The following is a 21,608-nucleotide window of genomic DNA, read 5'->3' on the forward strand; positions in this document are numbered from 1 at the left end:
TCAATCAGCAATAAAACATTTCTCTAATGGGTTCACAAAAACTCTGGGAAAAAGAATCTGGGATGGATGGCAAAAGGCCCTTTTCTGTCTATGGTATTCTAATAATAATACTAATGGCATATTGTACAAGACTGGGTTGAAATTAACTTCAATTATTATTATTACATTCAAAGAATTCAGAGTCTAGATTTTATTTAAAATTAATCTAAAAAGTGCTCTGATCTTCACAAAAAAAATATAATTGTCACAATATAAAAAAAAATAATAGAAAATAAAAAAGCATTAGAAAGAACTAGGAAAAAAATCGTAGAGCATTTAGTTGCTGAAAAGTATATTCTACTTTTCAGTAACTAAATGCTGAATGCATAGGCCTATAACTCCCTGCCTATACTATCAATGACCACAAAGGAACCACTTTAGTGCATGCAATCCTAGCAGAGGTACGGTTGCACTACCATATGGTTGGCACTCCTTCACATAATCCCATTTAACATTTAAAAACTAATATTAAATAATATCTAGAGTACTCACAATCACTATTTTCTATGGTTACCATAATTCCTAAAAAAAATCCCTATGAAGGTATTTCATAAAGTACTATGTAATAATATTGAATACCACCATTAGTTTTTGGTGGTTCAATAAACATAAACATAACACTGTGTTATTATTTTGTTCATTCTTTTGAATTCAACAAGTGAAAGGCAAACATAGGAATCTTCCATTTTATAATAGGTGTTCATAAAGAAATTGTAAATGGGATAAAATAATATAAAAATAAAGGTAATACTGTAGAAGGTACTTTTTCTGTATTTCAATTGTTTTTAAGTCTTGTTCATCGCCATATTTTTATGTTCCATGCAATGCTCAGTGTAAGCTGAATGCGACCTAGGATTCTATATGTACATTTTTAAAAATTTTTAACATGGACAGTTGAATATATAATACAAGCATGGATAAGATAAGAGGTGAGTATAGTTTAATATATATGTGAGTAAAAAGTGTAGACAAGATGGATGGATGGTAAGTTGGTTATTGGCACTTGAGTGATGGTTGGCATGTGGATAGATGGGCATCTGTATAATAGTACCATAAATCTTCTAATTTGTAACCCTCGGTTATTATTCTTTGATTGTTGTTTAGGGTGGGTTACTATTAGAAGGGGGGTTACTATTAGAGTAGTGGGTTACTATTACCTTAAAATAGTAACCCACCTCAACTTTCCAGTCAGCAACTCATAGCAAAATAATAAAACAGTACAGTACTTTATTTTATAAACTCAAAAACACTCAATCCTTCCCCACTCCAGAGATCAACATGCATAATGCATAAGGAGATAATTGTCGTATTCGATTGGGAACTTTCATTGTCAACGTAAAGATTCGTTGAGTACTTTTTGTATTCGAATTGTAAATTTGTGCTCAACAGAAAGTCATTCGAATAGAAAACGTTGACAACGAAAGCTTTTTCGTTAAGAACAATCTCAACGCTCAAAATAGTCCGTTAAAAAGTACTCAACGGAAAAACTACTCAACGGTCCACTCGACAATTGATTATCTCCTTATTTTCAAAATACGGCTGCATCATAAATGACCAGTCTTCATAATGTCATTTTGTCAATAGTTTTTGTGACTTTAATACTAATAGTAACCCCTGATTTTTTTTTGGAAAACAAATTATACCCATAAAATTGTTGGGGTACTTCACTAATTTTCATTTATTACGTACTGACTTACAGTTAGGGGCCTACAATCCAAATAAAAAGGCACAATATATAGGCTAAGTTGTTATGTTATGTCAAATTTACAGTTTTACCTTTCTGTGTTGGATGTAATTTGATGTTTGTTTTTTTTTATTTATAAATTTAATTATGTATGCTGCTGAAAAAAATATATTGAAACAAAATTTTTTAATTAATTATTAATATTAAAATTATCAACAAAATTCATAAATAATAAAATTCAAATATGTTTAGCTAGGCCTAGGCCTAAAGCTAAACTGTTAAAATATCACTTTTTCTAAGTAGGCCTAGTACTAGTAGGCCTTTTCACAGACAGTCTATGCTACATTCATTCATTTTAAAATCGTTTGCAATACTGCTAGGCCTTGTAGGTCCTACTGGGTGGGTGGACCTAATCGTATTGCACTACCCTAGGCTTCACTCGATACCCCTTCACTCACTTCCAACTAGCAGACGACAATTTTCTAGGTAGGCCTAGGCCCCTACTATTAACTATCCAGTCACTTACCGTTTGCTACGTCTCCTGTTGTTGGTGCTACATCAGCCATTTTGTTTTTCTCTTTTCAATCCCACTTTTCTACTACGATATACAATGCTTATGGTACCCAAACCAAAAACAGGTACTACTGAATACCCACAAAATCGAATTTTAAAACGATCGAACATCTTCACACGATTTTCTCCTGTCATGCAAATTTCCCTCGCACGTTGTTTCTTTTCATGACAGAGACATGGCAAGGTCATCAAAAGTATAATTTTTTTTGCATTAAATAAAATATTTAATACAAATAAAATATGGAATTATTATTAAAATATGTGTTTTTCCTTATTGTTAGTTATTGTTATATATTAAACATATTATTTATGAACGTAACGAATAATGCATTAATATTAAAAACAATTTCATCATCCTCGACCTCATCACACAAAAAAACAACAAAAACGGACCCACTGGTTTTTTAAAAATGGTTGCATTTCCGATGATAAAATTAGTCTCTTTGGCTATGAAACAAATTAGTAAACCTCTTGCTAAACGTATTCAGATTTCAGCAAAGAACAATAGTTTTTTAAGACGATATATATGTATGCCACCAGCTCAATGTAAGCCATTTCATGTTGTCAGGCTATCGCGACCTAGGCTTAATATCATGTTTGTTTTCTATTGTTACACCATCCAAGACCATCGGCAGGTTTTATCAGCGAATCAAAGTCAATTCGTACCACCTTATTTGTTTTCAATTTCATGTAGGCCGATTCCTTTCCATTGGTTTAAAGTTTATTTAGAGGGTTTGCCCTCTTTTAAGATCATTGAAAAAAATTAATTTTAGGACAAAGTTTTTACATTTTTAATTAAAAATAATAGCATTTTATATATGACTATTGATTCCAACCGGGTCCAACCTTGTCATGAAAAGTCGAAATGTTTACAGTGATTTTGTGTTTTTATACTGTATTTAGAAAGTACAGTACTGTCATTTTTGAGCTGTTTCTTTTTCTAGTACACCATTGGTTAGAAGTAAACTTAAAGATGAGATCTCTAGGCCTTGGAAACCCAAAGAATGTAAAGCCTTTACCAGAAGAAGCTGCTGTAGAACTTGGAGCCGAGATGCTCGGTGAGGGCATCGTCTTTTCCGTGGCTGTTGGAACAATTGTCTTTGAATATTGGCGGCAGTCGAGGAAAGAGGAGCAAAAAGAGGACGTGCAAACAGAAGGAATTAGATCATTAAATGAACGAGTTTCAGAATTGGAAATATTATTAGAACAACAAGATGCGAGGTTACGAGAAATGAACAGAATAGTTGTTACGTTACCGTCCTCATCATCCAAAAAGTGAAGTGAAAGATTTAAACAAAACCTAAGGCTGTGTTCAGACTAGCGTATAAATCGTATGCGTGACGTGTTTGCACCAATTGACAGATAATGTTATATATACTGTAGCATTGATTACAAAACTGAGCAATTTGGAAGAAACACAAAAACATATTAACATCTCATTCTAAACAGTTAGAAAATGTAAATCTCAAATATGAAAATGAATCATAGAAATATAAGTTTTAATTTAAAAATAGGATAATAAAATATAAATTTATAACAAAAGGAACAACCATGAAATAGGGAAATTAAAGTTACTGAAAACGTTTAGATGGTGGGTACAGTATATTGCAGACAATATACAGTAGTGCAGTTGGCAATAATATTTAACAATTGCAATACAGAATTGTTGATGTGCTGTATAGGGACTATTTTAAGTAATAAAATATTTATAATATACAATTTTGTAAATGTTGTCTGCATACATCATGTGTTTTACATTTCTACCATGTCACTTAAAATTTATTTTTATTCCTACTTTGTATCTGTATTTAATAAAAAGTTTAGACTTTCATCTATTTATAGAAAATTATTAAATAACCATGCTTTTTTATACTGATTTTATGATTCGTGCATGACCGATTTCACTATAATAATCCATCAGGTAATATTGACCAGGTCAGTGTTTAATGCAGCTTTGTGTGTGCAATATCCAGGTCAGCATTACGTGACAGAGGTGTCAAAGTGACAATTTTTTGGGATATACTGCAGCCTTGTCAATGGTTTGTTTAAACTAATAAATAATGGTATGTTTGGAAGTATGACATTACAAAATTTCATTTTGATCCTTGATAAAATAATATTTTCCCCATAAATTACTATTATTGTTACACTAAATAATACTTAAAATTACAATATTAAAAATGTTTCTTTCAACATTTGGGGATGTGTATAGGATAGGGCTTGCTCTGAAAACATGGAAATAGTGAGAGTACCTTTGAAACATGTACTGACCACCGCCCTAAACCTATCTAATGATATGAGTAAAACTATAAAACCCAATCAAGGGCTCCACATTGACACTAAGTAATAAATATATATGCAGACAATAGCTTCAACAAGTTCTGTCATTTTCCCACACAACTATTAGTTACGTTTGAATTCATTGGAATTTTATTGATTTTACCCAAAATCAATGTCTCACTAATTGAGGGAGCTATTTATTGGATATACAGTAGTATATGGTGGTTTATGTAGAGGGCATTGGCCTTAAGTCAATTCAAGCTAATAAACCAGAATCTATTGCAAGGCCCATTTGACATTTATTGTATACAGACATAATATGCAAATGTGGTTGCATTTACATTCAAAAAGTAACTTTAAGGTCATCTAAAAGCAAAGTATTCTTAAAGACCCATTCCCTACAATTTGTTAAAATAAAATAACGTTTTGTTAAAATAATGCATATATATTACTTTAAAAACATTAAACCAGGTCATTCCTTGTCTTATCAATCCGCGCGCAATGCATGTTGGGATTTATAGCGAGCCACTAAAAATATTCAAATCGACTTATTTTTCACAATTTTAACCATTTAAAGACGAAAAAGTTATCTCAATAGGACCATATAGTATGTATTTTTACATTAAATGTAGTTTGTGATCTTAAATTAAAAAAACATAGGGAATGGGTCTTTAAGATAGCTTACATGTGGGTATGCAAAGTAGTAGATGGAACATAAGGTTTAAACATTTTTTATTTCTACTTGGTGTAAAGAGCTGCAGAAAAAAAAGTCTAAAAAAATATGACCTCATTTGAGGTCAAATTAGGTGGAGCTAGAAAAAAGGGGCAGATGTCAAGATCTTTAAACAGAAGATTCCACATGAGACCAAGTGAAAAAATACATTTTACGAAGTACAAAAAGAAAAGATATATGAATGTTACTATCAATCTTTATGTGACAAAAAAATGTGATGTGCCCATATATGGACATGGAGATGTCATATCACTACCATATTTGATCATATCAATACCATATTTGGGCACATCACACTTTTTTGTCAAACTAGTTTGATAGTGTAGACAGGGCTTTATGCATGGATGGAGGTTATTAAAACACAGCCACTGTCACACACAGCCACTGTGCAATTGAGACTGGACCGTTTTTAGAGGTGTTTACCACCTGTTGGTCCCGATCCCTCACTAACAGTGTTAGTGAGAAGTTGAATAAATAAAAAAAATAAAATAAAAAATTAGCATAAGTTATAAAAAATGTTTTAAAAGATGGGGAATAAAAAAAAGGTTTCATGCAACCCAAGAAATGAAATCCAGATATATATTAGGTTGGAAAATAATACTTTAGTTTTGGTGAAACTGCACACCACAAACATTAATAGTCTCTGATAACACATAAAATGGTAAGAAATATATCTGCAAAAAAATACCTGTTAATTAAAAATATATTTACACATTGTTACCGCACTACATTGTATTACAACTTTGTCAAATGTCAGAAAAATATATTTACAATTTCTACAAACTGATAAAATTCAAAATAGTTTACAGTTGTGACAGAAGAAATTATGTACAAGTCTTGCATTATGGTTTCATATATGAAATACTGTACAAAGTTTCCAGAATTATTTGCCAACTTGAAAGAATGAAAAGTTGCGAAGCATGTCCATGCACTTTCCACTCTGCGCCAATAGCTGTATGAGAAACGTAGTGTTTGTTTTGCGTGGTCTTCAATCAGAGAGACTTGACTATGTTTCGGTTTGTCAATCAATGTTGGTTTTCATGAATTCTTGCAGAGCTACCAACCTTGCATCAATGTCAGACATCTCAGCCGTTCTGTCGTAATAGTCATCTGTAAATAAATTTATTTATTTTTCTCATTTTTATTTCAATTCACACTTTACAACCACTTAAAGAATGGACTACATATAGAAATACGAGACAAGAACATCAACAAAGGGAAATATATATATATATTAACCTCTCTCTACACTATCAAATTTTATGTGACAAAAAAATGTAATGTGAACATATATGGACATGATGATGTTATATCACTACCATATTTGGGCATATCACTACCATATTTGGGCACATCACACTTATTTTTGTCAAACTAGTTTGATAGTGTACACAGAGCTGTAAACCTAATTGTTTGATCTGTCTACTTTTTTTTATATGGATGGCAATAAATATTACAATTACAACCAGATGCGGAATCACAACTTTAAACCTAACAAATCATCTTAAACAGAACAAAATAACCTAAAAAAGACAGAAATATTATTCTTTAGTATCTGTCTTAAAAGCGTAAAAGTGTAGACTTACCATGATAACTTTTGCGAGTATTGCTTGTATCAGCAAGTGGCTTACGTAACCTTACGTGATCACTCTCTGGGTTTGGTGTACTCATTACTGTATTACTATGTTAAGCTTCTTCCATATGTATACTGTTGTACGTAATCGTTACCCATCTAATGGATGGGCACTATCTAGCAAATTTATGATAACTATAAGTTAAATATGGTAGCACAGTACATACCATGCTTGGGGTCATGAACTCTCTGTGACTTGATTGTGACATAGAAAAAATGGCAGTGATCTATCAAAAAGGGAGTTAAACTGTTTTTTTAAATGCGGGTTAGCGCTATTATAAATATATTTCTATATTTGTCAGGTATCATGTTTTTGTTTCAAAGAAAAAGAGCTTTGCTCTCCATAGAATGTGATCTAAATATTTTCTTCAATTTTTTTGTACTTAAAAAATAAAACCTGAAGTTCAAAGTTCAATATTTTTTGCATAAAATATTGCAGGTATACTATACCTGGTGAAATCACCCTATTTGAAGCACCCCCTAACTCAACACATTTTAAATGTGCTTTTATAAAGTATTAAAGGATATCTCCTTGGCTTCGAAACACTGTTATTTTTCTTCCTTTGGTATACCTTAAAATAAAAGAAAATACATTGTTTTTAAAGTACTGTATTGTAACAATACATTTTTATTACAACAAAATATTTAATTACCTAAAATGCATATTTTACATACCATGTTTGGGCTGTCCCAATACGATGTCCTACTAGGTTTTGAAACACCAGGCCTTTTCCTATCATAATAAGAAAGATTGATAATTAGAAAGTACTGAAACAAGTGGTGTTACACAGATGAGCGATAACGGTAAGCGGAAAATCATGTAGCTTGTCCTAAGTAGAATCTGTATCTATCCCAAGTGGAAATCATTGTCCACTCCGCGTTGTGTGTAAATGGTCATAAGGAATGACATAGATCCTATATTTTTATTACCGTTTCCGCTTGTCTGTGTAAATTGGCCTTTACAGTTGTGACATGAAAGCCTAAAAACACATGTCCAAATCATACATACCTATTCTTACCCTGAGATGCATCTGAAAAGTAGTCGATATCACTTAAACCAGCAGAAGACCGACGACTACCTCGACTCTCAATTGAAGACGGTCTGTAATTCCTGCTACCTGTTGGATAAATACGACAATATTCATTTCATTCCATAATGTTTAAATACTTAAATGTTTTCTAAATTTATTATACAAATAATTTTAATTTGTCATTAATACAACATTTTAATTTCATAAAGATACTGCTGTAACCTACGCATGCATTCTTTAGTGTGCAAAATACAATCAAACTTTTTTTGCAAATAATTGTATTTTTCTTCTTCCAGGTGTTTGGGAGATGGTTGCAACTTTTGGGCCATTAAATGGTGCCGATAAAATGAAAATGAGGTTGGGTTAATAATAATAATAATAATATCCTGGATTTATATAGCGCCTAATGTTGTGAAACCTCTAAGCGCTGAACATTATTACCCCAGTCATTTTTTTTTTATCAAACACGTATGGAAACATACTCCCATAATGCAGCTAGTAATCAGCGCAAAGTTGTGTCTTCATCTAACCAGGTTCCCATTTATACACCTGGATGGAGAGAGGCAAATGTAGGTAAAGTATCTTGCCTAAGGATACAAGCAATGCGGCGGGAGTTGGATTCGAACCTCGATCTCACGATCAGTAGTCGAAGATCCAACACACTGCGCCACACGCCCTTACTAGTGAAACCTCAATTTCTATCTTTTGGCACGGTCTAGCTTCAACTTTTGACATATTACCTGACTTTGTCCGTGACCTTGACCTTCCTCTTTCCTGTGAACCTATACCAGACATATTAAACCTTTTGTGTCTTTCTCTAAACAAGAAAACAAAATGGATTTTAATACAATGAATATATGTTATTTATTGAGTGTTCTGGTTTATTTTTTTTTTCATTTTTTTTCATATCAATTGGTACGGATGACAAATTCAGGATATCTTTAACAAAATGTATAAGTTATAAGTACTTACACTTTAGACTTGGCTTCTTGTTGCCGTTTCTTTTTGTCCTCAATGTAAGCTGTTGGATTAAAGCGAGGAACACGAGCACCTGCAGTAAAAACAACATTTAAGGAAGAAAAAACTGTAATTTTGTTTTGAATTATATTACTGTATAGTATTGTCTTGAGATATAAATGCCAGGAGCTCATCCAAAAATTATTTGCTTAATTTTTCGAGAAGCATTCTCAATGTACTGAGTAGAGCAAAACAATTAACTTTGTGGCCTGACACAAGATACTTACATATCAATAAAGAGGTAACAGAAGAACTCATTCTTATATAATAATAATAATAATAAAATCTTTATTTTAAAACGGAGGCTCGTTTACAAAATGTGTTTTTCCACGAGGCCATATGAAAGAAATACAAATATATTATCACAACAATCTTTTAAGACTTTTTCATTGTAGGTAAGTTTACATTCAAAATGATTCCATTTGAGTTCTTCAAGTGTCTCTGTAGCCGAATTATACTTTCTTTTTTTAGTGATTATTTTTGCTGACTTTGACTATTAAGGGGACACTTTGTTGGGTCCTGAAGGTGTCCCCTTAGTAAGGCTCTGCTGTAAAGTATATAGACTAAAAATGTAGTACTGCACCTATTTTATTTTTTACAATTTAGAGGGGGAGGGCATGGCACAGGCACACCATGGATCCACCTATGACATGCAATCAATTTTACCTGCTGGTGAAGGAGACCGACTACCTATAGAAGACACGGATGGAGTACGTCCTCGTGAGGTAGATCTACGCCTTGGTTCTCGTGTGAAAGCTCTTTCACGGGATAATGACCTTTGTCTGGAAGCTTCACGCGCCCTATCTTGCGTGCTTAACGGCTGACGTGCTGGTTTGCGATGAGATGACCGAGAGGGAGGTAGAATAGGCGATCTGGTAGCTCTTCCATTTCTAAGATAGACAGAGATAGGAATGTAAATATGTTTGGAAGGTAGTACAAAGGGGTACTTGAAAAGAATAAATAAAATTGTACTACCTTCGTTTATAGACAGCTAGTTCATTTGTAAGGCTTTTTACTCGGACTCTTAAATTTCTTTCGCTGGCCCGAAGTTCCTCTACCTAGGATATAAAAAATAAACGTTAGTTTTTAAACTCCATATAAATAGGCAATAAGTACATACTTAAGGAAATTAAAGTCCCTTCATAAGTAAGCAAGGGTAATTAAGTAATTTACAATTAAAGTGACAACCATATGAATTTTTTAATTGGTTCAATATAGACAGGAAAGAATTTAAAAAGGTCCAGCGCCCTCTATAATATTGTTGGTTGGTAAGGTTTCACAATTTATTTTAGTATCTTATGTTGGCCACAAGTTTTGTATAAAATACACCTCATCAACATAATATCAAATAAATTTTTAAAATAACTACTAAAATATAAAGTATAATAGTCTAGGTATGTTATTGCATGATGCAGTACTACAACACATTATCTGTGAAATTGGGGTAGTTGCAGAAGGTATCACTACATATATTTTCCTTTAAGTTTCTTTACCTCTTCGACTAAATCTTTAAACTCTTGATTTCTTTTGGCAGTTGATCGTTGAAACTTTCGTCTCTCATTCATTAATTCTTCTTCTGAATTTTTTATAGCATTTTTGAGAAAGCGTATTTCTTTTACCGATGATCCTTTTGTTGTTGTTTTCAATTCTCGCCTAAACTGGAGAAATGACGCTTCTATTTCTTGCTTCTCTCGTAAAAGGATTTCATAACTAGAGAATAAATAACTCATTATAATGACATAACAAGCCAGTAGAAGGATGATGATTGGTTGGAATTATAGCTCACTGCGCAATACATTTTATTCAATAACAATTTATAGAACGAGTGAAAAGTAGTAACTGTATGACTGTGACTGGATGTCATTATGCAATTCTCATCAACCAACTGTTTTCTTTCTTAAACTTCATAAATGAATTCGTCACAGCACATTGAAAGTGTTCAATACACAGTAAAACCCCTTCTATTGGCCAACCTCAATTCAGAAGTTCTACTGTAAGTGGTGAATACAATAGACAATTAGTAAGTGAATACTTTAGTAAGCTCCAATATCATTTATTCCCAATAAATATACTGATACGATATTATTTATTGTCATTTTAACAATGGAGTACAAATGAAATTTGGTTGGTTGGTTTACATACAATTTACAGAATGAATACAAAAAAAGCGTTTAACCAATGAATCTAAAGAGATCTTACGAACTAAAAATATGAATAGAATTATATAAACAAATGACTGTCGGCAAATGAAGACACAGCATTAGGTCCATAGTAGCCACATAGAGCAGTATCTATCATAATAAGCCAACAGCGTAATGTCCCATCTGAAGGATGGCAATGACAGGTCTTGAACACATATTAATATATTGTAAAGTAGGGAAGAGTACTTACTCCTTTTGTAATCTGTGAAGCTCCACATTCCTGAATTCTGGCTGGAGCTAAAAATGAAAACAAAATGTGTTTTTTTATCCAGAATTTTTGTTTAATAAAGATAACTACTAACTAGTATAAAATATAAGTACGGTATGTTGTAAGTTGATTTTTAAAAATTAATTAGAAACCTTTCTAAAAATTAGAAGTCCCAAAATAGGATATATTTTCTTTTCTATAATTTAATCAAACGTTCAAAATTAATTGCTACTTTCTTTAATATTGTCAGTGCTTTCATTATTAAATTATTAATTAATTTAGTCTCGTTGACATGTTTGCTAACGAGATGATGATTTAATGTATACACGGCTGATTAAAAATCCACTTTAGTTAATGAAAAACTTACATGGATTAGACCAGTATAAATGCTACATCTAACAAACAACAGATTAAAATAATTAGCCAATCTTTGCTGATTCCTTGAGGGGGCAGAAATCTCAATCTCGTAATTATTTTCAAAGTAAGTTATTGTAGTTACATTTAATATAGCGCATTATACCAAAATCTTGATTCAATTTGTTAAATTAAAAATAAATCAAAGAAAAAACTAAAAGAGATTGAAAAACTAAAAATGAACCAAATATAACTTTAAGCGTTCTAACTACTGCAATTGAAGACCATTGCATGCTTGATGTATGGTAGTGACCAGTGTTCACCCGAAGCAGGTTAAGCCAGCAAGATTTACCTATGAGTATAGTCCAGGAAGGATGGCCTGGGTACGAAATTTCGCAAAAATTAGGTGGTGAGATTAAACTGAGACTGCATTGATAAAGATTTTCAATAATTAATTGTGTCCAAATTTTGCTTAAAGATGTATTGTCCCCCTGAAAAATAATTAAAAAAATTTTTTTTTTTGAATATGCCATTTTAATGTCACATAATAGTTATTGACTTTGACCAAAAATTGGATAAAAAAAAAATTTATTTACCTGAAAAAAACTGGAAATTAAAGCAAAAAAATGGTCAAATTGGCTGCCAGCCAATGGATTTTTGGTTGAATTTAACCATTTATTATGTTATTTTATAAGTGAAAACATTATTTTTTCGTTTTGTTTTCTACGGAAGTGATTAACTTTATTAAAACTACAAATTAACCTATTCAAAGTCTGATTTAATTAATCTTCATTTTTCATGTTTTTGGGGGACAATACATCTTTAAATCATATACCATACTGTACTAGCAAAGATACCTGTCCTAGGACGGGGTTCAAATTTAATGTAGTTAAAAATCATCCCCAGTCCTGGTAAACTCTCTCTTTACAATTTAAATTTAATAAGTCATTGTCAACAAAATCTAATGAATATTATTTCATTAAACAAGAGCAAAACATCTTTAATTACAATAATGTAATGAATAAATTGTGAAGTGTGATGGTTTTACTTATAATTAACTTATGCAAATTCGTCTCTGAAATTCAGAAATTTATTTTTTTTCAATCAAAAGAAAATGTTCTAAAAATGTTGCTCCTTCTAGGAAGTAGAGAACATAATAGCAGAGAGGGAAATTAAGTGTAGATACATTTTACTCATATGGTAAATTTTTTTAAATTACTGAATTTTCTACTGTACATTTATTAATAAATAATTTTAATAAAATCTAATCCTAATTTAAATATTCTTTCTGAAGAAAAAAAGGGAGGTCAGGGTAATTAAGTTAATTTATGTATTTTTTTCTATATATTTTAATAGTTGTTTAAGTTGCTTTTTTTATTATTGTATTGTAACATTGTATAGTCGCTTTTTACTTATACTCTACTCATGTTTCTTGGCAGCTTAGCACATTTGGTATTAGGTACCAATACCACTATTCCAAAGGGACCCTCCAACACTGAGCTGCTCATGCTCTGGGGCCTCTTGTGAGCGCTCATAGATGGTATGCTACTATCCCAAATGTGAAGCATCTCAAATAAAAAAATTGTCCCCTTGAAAAATAATTTTTCACATTTTTTGTTGTTGAATATGCCATTTTAATCCCACATAATAGTTATCCACTTTGACCAAAAATTGGATCTAAACAAAATTTATTTACCTTAAAAACTGTGATTTAAAGCAAAAAAGGGTCAAATTGGCTGCCAGCCAATGGAATTTTGGTTGAATTTAACTATTTATTATGTTATTTTATAAGTGAAAACATTTTTTCCCCGTTTTTTTTTCTACGGAAGTGCAATTAACTACAAAATAACCTATTCAAAGTCTGATTTAATTAATCTTCATTTTTCATGTTTTTGGGGGACAATACATCTTTAAAACAATATAATTTTCACAAATTGAATAAGTACACTAGCAGTTATAGTACATAAACACTGAGAACTAAGTGCAACCTCACTGAGTTATAATTGCTAGTCTTTATATGATAATTCATTTTTCAACAATAGGTTTCAATATCATGAATAAAAATTGACTTGTAAAAGAACAATTGAGCGACCATGGGGATAATTATGAATGTCAGTATAATTCTTGTATTCAAGGATGAATTACAATAAGACCTCAATTAGTGGCTGTTTTCTATTGTAATATAAACAGCAATTATATATAATAAATATGAATGAGCATCAAACACATTCACTTTTATAATCTCAATAAAAAAAAATGTCTTAATTTAAATTAAAGTTAGTCACGTACGACTAATTTGATATTGAGTCTAAAATAATAACTACTGCAATGTAAGGTCTTTCATTCAATTGAGGACCACTTTATTTAAAGTTGCCTCCAATTATACACCACTTTTCTTTAGCCTGGATGGTCATAACATTTGGCTCGGTTAAGTAATAATATTATTGTTGGATTTTTAGTTTATATATATATATACTGTATATCAATTTTTTTTTTTTAATTCTCATTTTATGCAAATTGCCAAGAATAACCACAAGTGAATTCATTCATTATCCTTCTCAAAGGTGGCAATCCTGTTCACAAGACAAACATATACACAAGATGCTCTACATAAACAAAGACTTATTACAAGTCTTTGGGAGTGGAGTGGTCAAAATCCTGAGATATGACAGGACTTGAACCCATTTTTTTAATTTAGAGAAAGAAAGAAAGATTATTAGATAAGATAAAACAAATGTCAGTGCTTTGCTTTGTGTTAAAGTTTATTGATGGCTTGCAAAATTGAATTTGGGCCAGTAACAAAATTGTTTACTGGCCCAAATATAACATAAACATGATTCTATTTACAAAATGTTATTACTTTTGAATTCGGGCCAGTAACAAAATTGTTTACTGGCCCAAACATAACATGATTTTGATTACAGAATGTTATTTAATAATTTGTGATAATACATTACCTGTTTCTTCAAATGCTTAATCTCCAATTTTAAGTCACGTACTGTGTTCTGTAAAAGCACAGGATCTGGTTTTCCTTGGTATGTTAACGGGAGCGGGTAGTGGATTCTAAAGCACAAAAAAGATCAATTTACCAATTGAAACTGTACCAAGTACATTCTTTTTTATTATTTATATACGGGGTATTGAATTTAAATGTCAGTAAATGTTTGTACAGTGTAACTTGAAATTTGTGTTTGGTAGGAGTCACCAGATATAATACAGTATGACATGATCTTCAGCTTAAACTATTAACAAAAATCTGAATGTTGCCATTTTAAGAGAAATGTTTGCGTTTTTTTTTGGATTATCATTCATTCATTTTACTTTAATTTCGGAAACGGACAAAATCAATTGTATAAATAAGTTTAAATGAAAAAGGCAGACACAAAAATCAGATCATTTCAGGATCTCCATCATTTTGTTATGGAGCCTGGATGATTCAAATGATGATACCAAAAAGCGATATTTACAATTTAGAAAAATTACAGCTACAAATGGCCAGATTCCTGCTAAAAGCTCCGAGATGCACACCGCAACAAGCACTATATGGTGATTTAGGATGGAGTCCATTATCAAAAACACATGAAATTACTAAAATCAAATACCTCAAACGTGTTATAAATATGAATGTAAATAGATGGCCTAATATTTCACTCCATTGCATGTTTCAACTTAACAGTGATTTTGATTCTTTAAAATACAACTTTTTAGCTTTATGTAAAGAAACTTTAGATAAATGCCAGGACTTAAATATGTTTGAACAAGTTTTTGATACTGAAAATTATACTTTTAATTCATTCTCTGTTAAAACCATAGATGATCATGTTGCAGATGCATACACTTTGGATTGGTTAAATAATATAAACCAAAAGTCATCCCTTGAAGATTACTCTAAACTAAAAGAAAGTCCTAGCCTTGAGAGTTATCTTCTTGATAAAACGAATTTCACAGGTGCAAGCTTAAAATTTAAATTAAGATCCAACACTTTACCTCTAGATGGACGAACCTGTAAATGGTCTAAAGAAATATCTGGCCACTGCACTTTATGTCAGAGTGGTGAAATAGAAAATGTACAACACTTTTTATTTAATTGCCAAGCTTTTAATGCTATAAGGGAGATCCAATTAGTGAAGCTAAATAATGACCTTGAAAATTTGGATGAGTCTGCAACATGGGAACATTTTATAAATGCTGATGTTAATGGAAAAACTACTATAGTTTTAGGGGGGGATATTAACTTGGATCCTAGTAAAGCTGTCTTGACAGCATTTGACAAGTACTGTAAGAATTTTCTTAAAGTTGCCTGGAAAAAAAGATCCGAGTTAAAAAATAGCTAATTTGCATTGTTGCTTTATAATTTTGTTTATTAATTTTCGCTATTATTGTATTTAATGTTACAGAGAAAGACTGGTGTACATCTCTGTAAATCTCTTTTTAAAATTACTATTTGTGTTTACTGTAGTCGTTGATTTTAAATGTTTATTTTCTTATGTTTAACTTCATACTTTAATTTGTTAATTTTTACAAATGCTAAGTTTGGTTTATTTTAGGCCTTTCATATTATTAATTATTTTATCACTGTAAACAACACTTAACTGTTACATGGAGGTTTCTTCTTAAAAATTTATATTCATTTTAACTCTCAAAACATAAATCATGATTTTTCTAAGATAAAAATGTTAATAAAATACTAAAAATAAGACTAAAGTATAAAAATAATTAGGAAAACATAAATAATAATAAAAATAGTACCACTGTAAATAAATTACAATTAACGTTCATAATAATACAGTATTAACAAGAACATAAATAATAATAATAATGAATAAATATACTTATATACAGTAGGCCTATACTCCATCAAAGTTAAGTGTTGTACTTTTTCACTATTGTATAATTCATTTCCTTTTCTTTTTTCTTTAAACTTATGAACGCACCGTCATAAAACGTGTGCCGCTGTTCTAAAAGCGTCTGTTCAATAAAGTTATATTATTATTATACCATAAATTATATATATTTTATACATTTAACAAAATATATCTGAAAATTCATGCCTGTAGCTAAGTTTTAAATGATTACAAAGTCAGTAGCCTTTGGGTTATGACATTTTCATGAACAAATATGCATACCTATCAAACTCAACAGTGTAAGTAACGATCAAATAACGTTTTGAGTTGAGTGCAACCTTTTGTGAACTTGGAATAGTTCGACTGGCGACACCTGCTTTTGAATTCCGTAACGATTCAAGATCAGCATACGTTAGCAGGTCGAGGTTGACAGATTCACTAGTCTTATAAAAGGACAAAAGAAACATAATTTAAGTTATTTTTTTGCTTTAAATTACACTCTTTTAGGTAAATTTTTTTTTTTCAATCCAGTTTTGGTCAAAGCGAATAACTATTAGGTGAAAAATAAAAATGGCATATTAAAAAAAAATTGAAAAATAAATATATTTTTTAGGGGGACAATATATCTTTAAACAAATATTTTATATACCGTACAGGATATATAGGAATACAATATTATATTAACTAAAAAATTCAATTATCCAAAAAAAAAAATGTTGTTGCTGCATTTAAATTGAAAAACATGGGTCGGTTGGTATGATACTTTTGGTTTTGGTCAGTCGGACTTGGTCAACAGCTGACATATCTTACCTACCTTGGAAATTGCTGATTTTAACATATTGACAAAAATTGAAAACTGTTTAAAATTTCCTGTTTTGTGGGTCAAATCTTCTATATCTAAAAATAAATATGTTTCCAAAAAGTTATGCTAGAATAAAATGATTGTTATCAAATTTGTGATTAATTTACTCGATGAGAGCGATTTTGTCATAAGAAAATGCTCAAAATCTATGTATTAATAATTGCGTCAAAATTGTATATGTCTTGACACAAACTTACAAGGTGACACAATACAGACATTATTGATGCATTGTACATTTTTAGACTGATCGATTATTTAAGATTTTGTACTCCAAAATCACCCAAAAAGTATGATTTTAAAATAATGAAAATATAAATATAATAAATATATCCTATTTTGTATAATTTACACTTTATACTGGTAGGGCTTGATTACTATTGATAGGACTTGGTCTTCAGGAGGACCCCAACATTCAAGAGTGTGATAGATTAAATAAAGTGAATAATCAATTTGACTATACTATACAAAAGATATTACTGTATGAGATTTCTTGAAAGAAGGAGTTATTCTTATCTCCTTATTTACAGTAGTAGGCCTAGTAAATACATTCAACAAGCAACTCAACGCTTCTCCCACACTCCAAGATAGGCTCAGACTTCACTTACAAGTTGCATCAAAGGTATTACGCCATTGGTCCGCTGAAAGACGATCCTCGACCTCTACCATGAGCTGGTCATCATTTTGCACAGTTGCTGTGACAACATACTCCATGCCACGGAACATAAACACACAACTATTGTTGTCCATCTTTACTTACAGTACTATTGCGTGTCTACAGTATATGAAATAAATAAGAGATTTATTAAAGTGAATTTTAAACACAAACAAATGTCATGGATGATAAGTAAGTCAATTTATTTTCATGACATTTGTAAATATATAAAAAACATTTACATTGAAATGAATTGAACGGTTTTGGCTAACAACAAATAAATAGAACTTACACTAGGCCTACATGGTAAAAATATCCCCCGTCGGCCAAAATATAACACAGCTTACCTAGCCTAATATCAGCAGTGAACTGAGAAATATATACTTTATAGGCCTAGGTAGGTCTATATTATGACAACATCAAAGGTATTTTGAATATAACATACTACTATTAAGTATTATAGGCCTATTATCTACTACACAGTAGGCTTAGTACAAAGCTAGACTATAGACTAGGTATACCACTCAGTCTAGGCTTGTTATGACCTAAGCCTAGCCTAGGTAGGACTTGGCTGCCCCTGTCCTGACCCTCCCTGCCCTACGCGGCCTAGATGAATAGATAGGTGCCTGCCTACATAACAGGCTACACCCCGTACACGCGGGCCCCGGCCTAACCTCTCGCTCAGGCCTAGCCCCGGCCCTCTATCTATGCCTAGCTAATTAAGTAGGCTAGCAACCGACATAATATATACACACACTTACATAAAATTAAATGATTAAAATACTTGTTTAATTAGACTAGGCCTAGGTAAAGTATTCATTATTAAATGCACGTCAATTTTAATTTTGTCAGCTTCTTTCATAACTTCTATTTTTGAACTGCCGCCTAAAGGCGCCCTCAACGCATCACATAACCCGTACTTATTTTTTGGTGATAAAAAATAATTTCACCGTTTTCATGTTTTAACCTATTCCGATATCAAAACATTTATTTTTTATAGATTAGAATATATTCACAATTTTAGGCAGGTCAAAATAAAGCACCAATTTTTGTTTCATTTTACTCACTGATATGTAACATTTGTAACATATTAACCAGGAAGGCCTTAAATAGCCACTTAATTATTGTCATATTAGCGTAGTGTGGTATCAAAGATTTTGAATAAAAGGGACCAATTTATACACATTTTTAAATGTTTCTCTCCTGTCGTGTAAATTCTCAATTGACATTTCGAATGCTTACTACCGGTATCTTAAAATGTTTTCCCACAATGTCTCTCTGTGTGTACTCAAATGTCTTTTTAAATCATGCCCACTTTCTTTAAATTCTTCCCACAAACTTTCACATACATTTTACACCGTCTCTCCTGTGTGTATTCATGCATCTATAAAGGCTTATACTCAAATTGACAACATTATAATTCGAAAACTCTGGTCCATAGAAAGTAGTATTATTGATAATAACAAAAATCTATAGGCCTGACTAATTACATAAAAGCAAATCCCACTTCAAATTTTTAGCTATATTTTGTTTTCTTGTATGAATTTAGGATGATGGTTTTTTACTTATTTTTATGAACTGTACAATTGTCTTAATTCAGCATGCTTTTGGCTGATATGTGCAATTTTGTATAGAATAATATATAATTATTCTGAAAATTCCGAGTAATAGTATGTCGAACGCCTCTAAAACCACGGTTCAAAATTAGGAGATGATATCTATCTCATTTAAACTTTACAGTAGCATTTTCTGTATAATTTTCAAAGTATTTCATTTTCTAAATATTTATATTTATTATAAACACATTAGGCATAGAACATTAATTATATTCTAATTCTATACTGAAATTTAATTAATTTTATATTTATGCCTATTACATTTATTTTTTGTTGGGTATTTGTATGTATTGTTTATTGTTTTGTATTTATGTAATGTAAGCATTTAGTTTACTACGGCTGTGTTATGAATAATACTACCGAGTTAATAACCATGGACCGCGGTCCGCCATAATATAACGGATACATATGATTCGTTTCGTGCGTATCAATAGGTCACGTGAGTGTTTCGTTAGTGTTGCTAGGTTGGTATCGATGTATCTATTCATCTTGCATATTAATTGCTATTTCACGATTCTCTCATTCAGGCTATCTAACGGTGATGATAATTTGAAGGAGAAGAGGAGGAGAAGGCTAGAATAATACGCTCGCTAACCATACATATACGACTTACTCGATCGCGTGACGTGATTGTGAAGACGCTTATCCTAGCATTTACACTATAGAGTTGAGTACTTCACAATAATACTCTGAAGCACGCTGAAACAAGTAGGCCTTTTTTGTTGTTTGATAATAATTCATAAAGGATCCTGGATGTGTGTATTAGCATATTAAATATACATTCACGTGTTATCTTATTATAGTACTGAAGTATAGGCAGGTGGTGAAAGAAAGCGAGACTATCGTCTATCTAAAAATGTAAAAGCGATCTCCGGTTATTAACTTCTGTCATGTAAATGACTTAGCATGTTATATTGATTTAATCATTTTGTTATTCAGCAATCTTCGAGCAACATCGATAAAGAAATAGGACTTTAGAATGACATAATTCAAATGTTGTTCGTAAACGCACGTTAATATTGTATATATTGAGCCTTTAATGACCGAGCTGTAGAGTCGTTATGACAACTGGACAAAGTAAGGAAAGCACAGAAGAAGAAGCGCCAAAGAACGTGTTTAGAAAAGACAGACAGCAATCGAGTAACATTCTTCGTCACTTTGGTGCAATTTCTATCGATTTAGGCGATGAGCAGTCTTGTGAAACGGTACAACAATTGCCGTCCTCGTACAACCACGCTTTTGAATGGATGCAATCTCATAATTCGGATATTATTACAGCGTTACAGTTGCTTCACATTTACCCGAAATTGATACGATCGGATATTGCAAACTCACTCTCGAAACTCATCAAGCCCCTTCTAAATCAAACTCAGCCGTCTGAGATCGAAGAGGAGGTTGCACCACTAGCAGGCCTACGTAAAGTTGTGTATGTCTGTGGACGTTCAGAATATGTTGGTGAGGGTGTTACTGCCAAGGACAGAATCATAGCTTCACTTTCTTGTTACTGCCGGGTACAAACCCACCCGGATCCCCCACCACAAGAGGAGAACGTTCAAGACGCATTGGAAGAGATAAAATCTTCGGAAGTTTTTATATTATTACTGAACGACGATACGTTAAACTGTTGGTTTTCTTTATACCGACTAGCAGGAGCAGTGACGCACAACATACCTATCATTACAATTAGGGATTCAAGTTTTGAACTGTCGGATTGTTTACCACAGTCTTTCTACCAAACAGAAATTCTTACAGATCACAATTTAAGCTTGGGTCTTAACGTAAGGAACGAATCACGAGAACATAGACTAACGTCATCGAGATCTAGCGGGTTCCATTCGGCTTGTAGCCAAACCAAATATTCAGAATCTGGTGAGCCAAATC

At 31.7% G+C, this 21,608-nt stretch overlaps 3 protein-coding genes across 5 annotated transcripts in view; 1 reads left to right on the top strand and 2 right to left on the bottom strand.

The window, feature by feature from the left end:
* LOC144851500 (synaptotagmin-14-like) overlaps positions 1-2,423 on the bottom strand; it is a 28,590-nt gene extending 26,167 nt beyond the window's left edge. The window contains exon 1 of one of the 3 annotated variants that reach the window (XM_078708998.1): positions 2,250-2,423. In XM_078708998.1, the coding sequence (XP_078565124.1) occupies positions 2,250-2,289 (40 nt within the window). In that variant the 5' untranslated portion in view covers positions 2,290-2,423. Of the gene's footprint in view, positions 1-531; positions 677-2,249 lie in introns of those variants that run through there. The other 2 variants (XM_078709001.1, XM_078708999.1) reach the window with 2 other exon arrangements.
* Positions 2,424-2,683: 260 nt separating this feature from the next.
* LOC144851821 (optic atrophy 3 protein homolog) lies at positions 2,684-4,319 on the top strand. Its single transcript, XM_078709451.1, has 2 exons — positions 2,684-2,842; positions 3,241-4,319. The coding sequence occupies exons 1-2, from the start codon at positions 2,707-2,709 to the stop codon at positions 3,573-3,575; spliced, it is 471 nt and encodes a 156-aa protein (XP_078565577.1). The 5' UTR covers positions 2,684-2,706; the 3' UTR covers positions 3,576-4,319.
* Positions 4,320-5,994: 1,675 nt separating this feature from the next.
* On the bottom strand, positions 5,995-18,987 carry LOC144852877 (centrosomal protein CCDC61-like). Its single transcript, XM_078710915.1, has 16 exons — positions 18,873-18,987; positions 18,065-18,231; positions 17,412-17,494; positions 16,880-17,040; positions 14,711-14,816; positions 11,382-11,428; positions 10,484-10,700; positions 9,966-10,048; positions 9,657-9,880; positions 8,946-9,024; positions 8,714-8,790; positions 7,952-8,060; positions 7,618-7,675; positions 7,470-7,514; positions 6,896-6,983; positions 5,995-6,419 (listed from the first exon to the last, which is right to left on the bottom strand). Exons 2-16 carry the CDS (start codon positions 18,204-18,206, stop codon positions 6,331-6,333), a joined length of 1,608 nt encoding a protein of 535 aa, XP_078567041.1. The 5' UTR covers positions 18,207-18,231; positions 18,873-18,987; the 3' UTR covers positions 5,995-6,330.
* Positions 18,988-21,608: the final 2,621 nt, after the last annotated feature.

The sequence above is a fragment of the Antedon bifida genome, chromosome 9 (assembly GCF_963402885.1).
Source record: "Antedon bifida chromosome 9, ecAntBifi1.1, whole genome shotgun sequence".
NCBI classification, from domain to species: Eukaryota; Metazoa; Echinodermata; class Crinoidea; order Comatulida; family Antedonidae; genus Antedon; species Antedon bifida.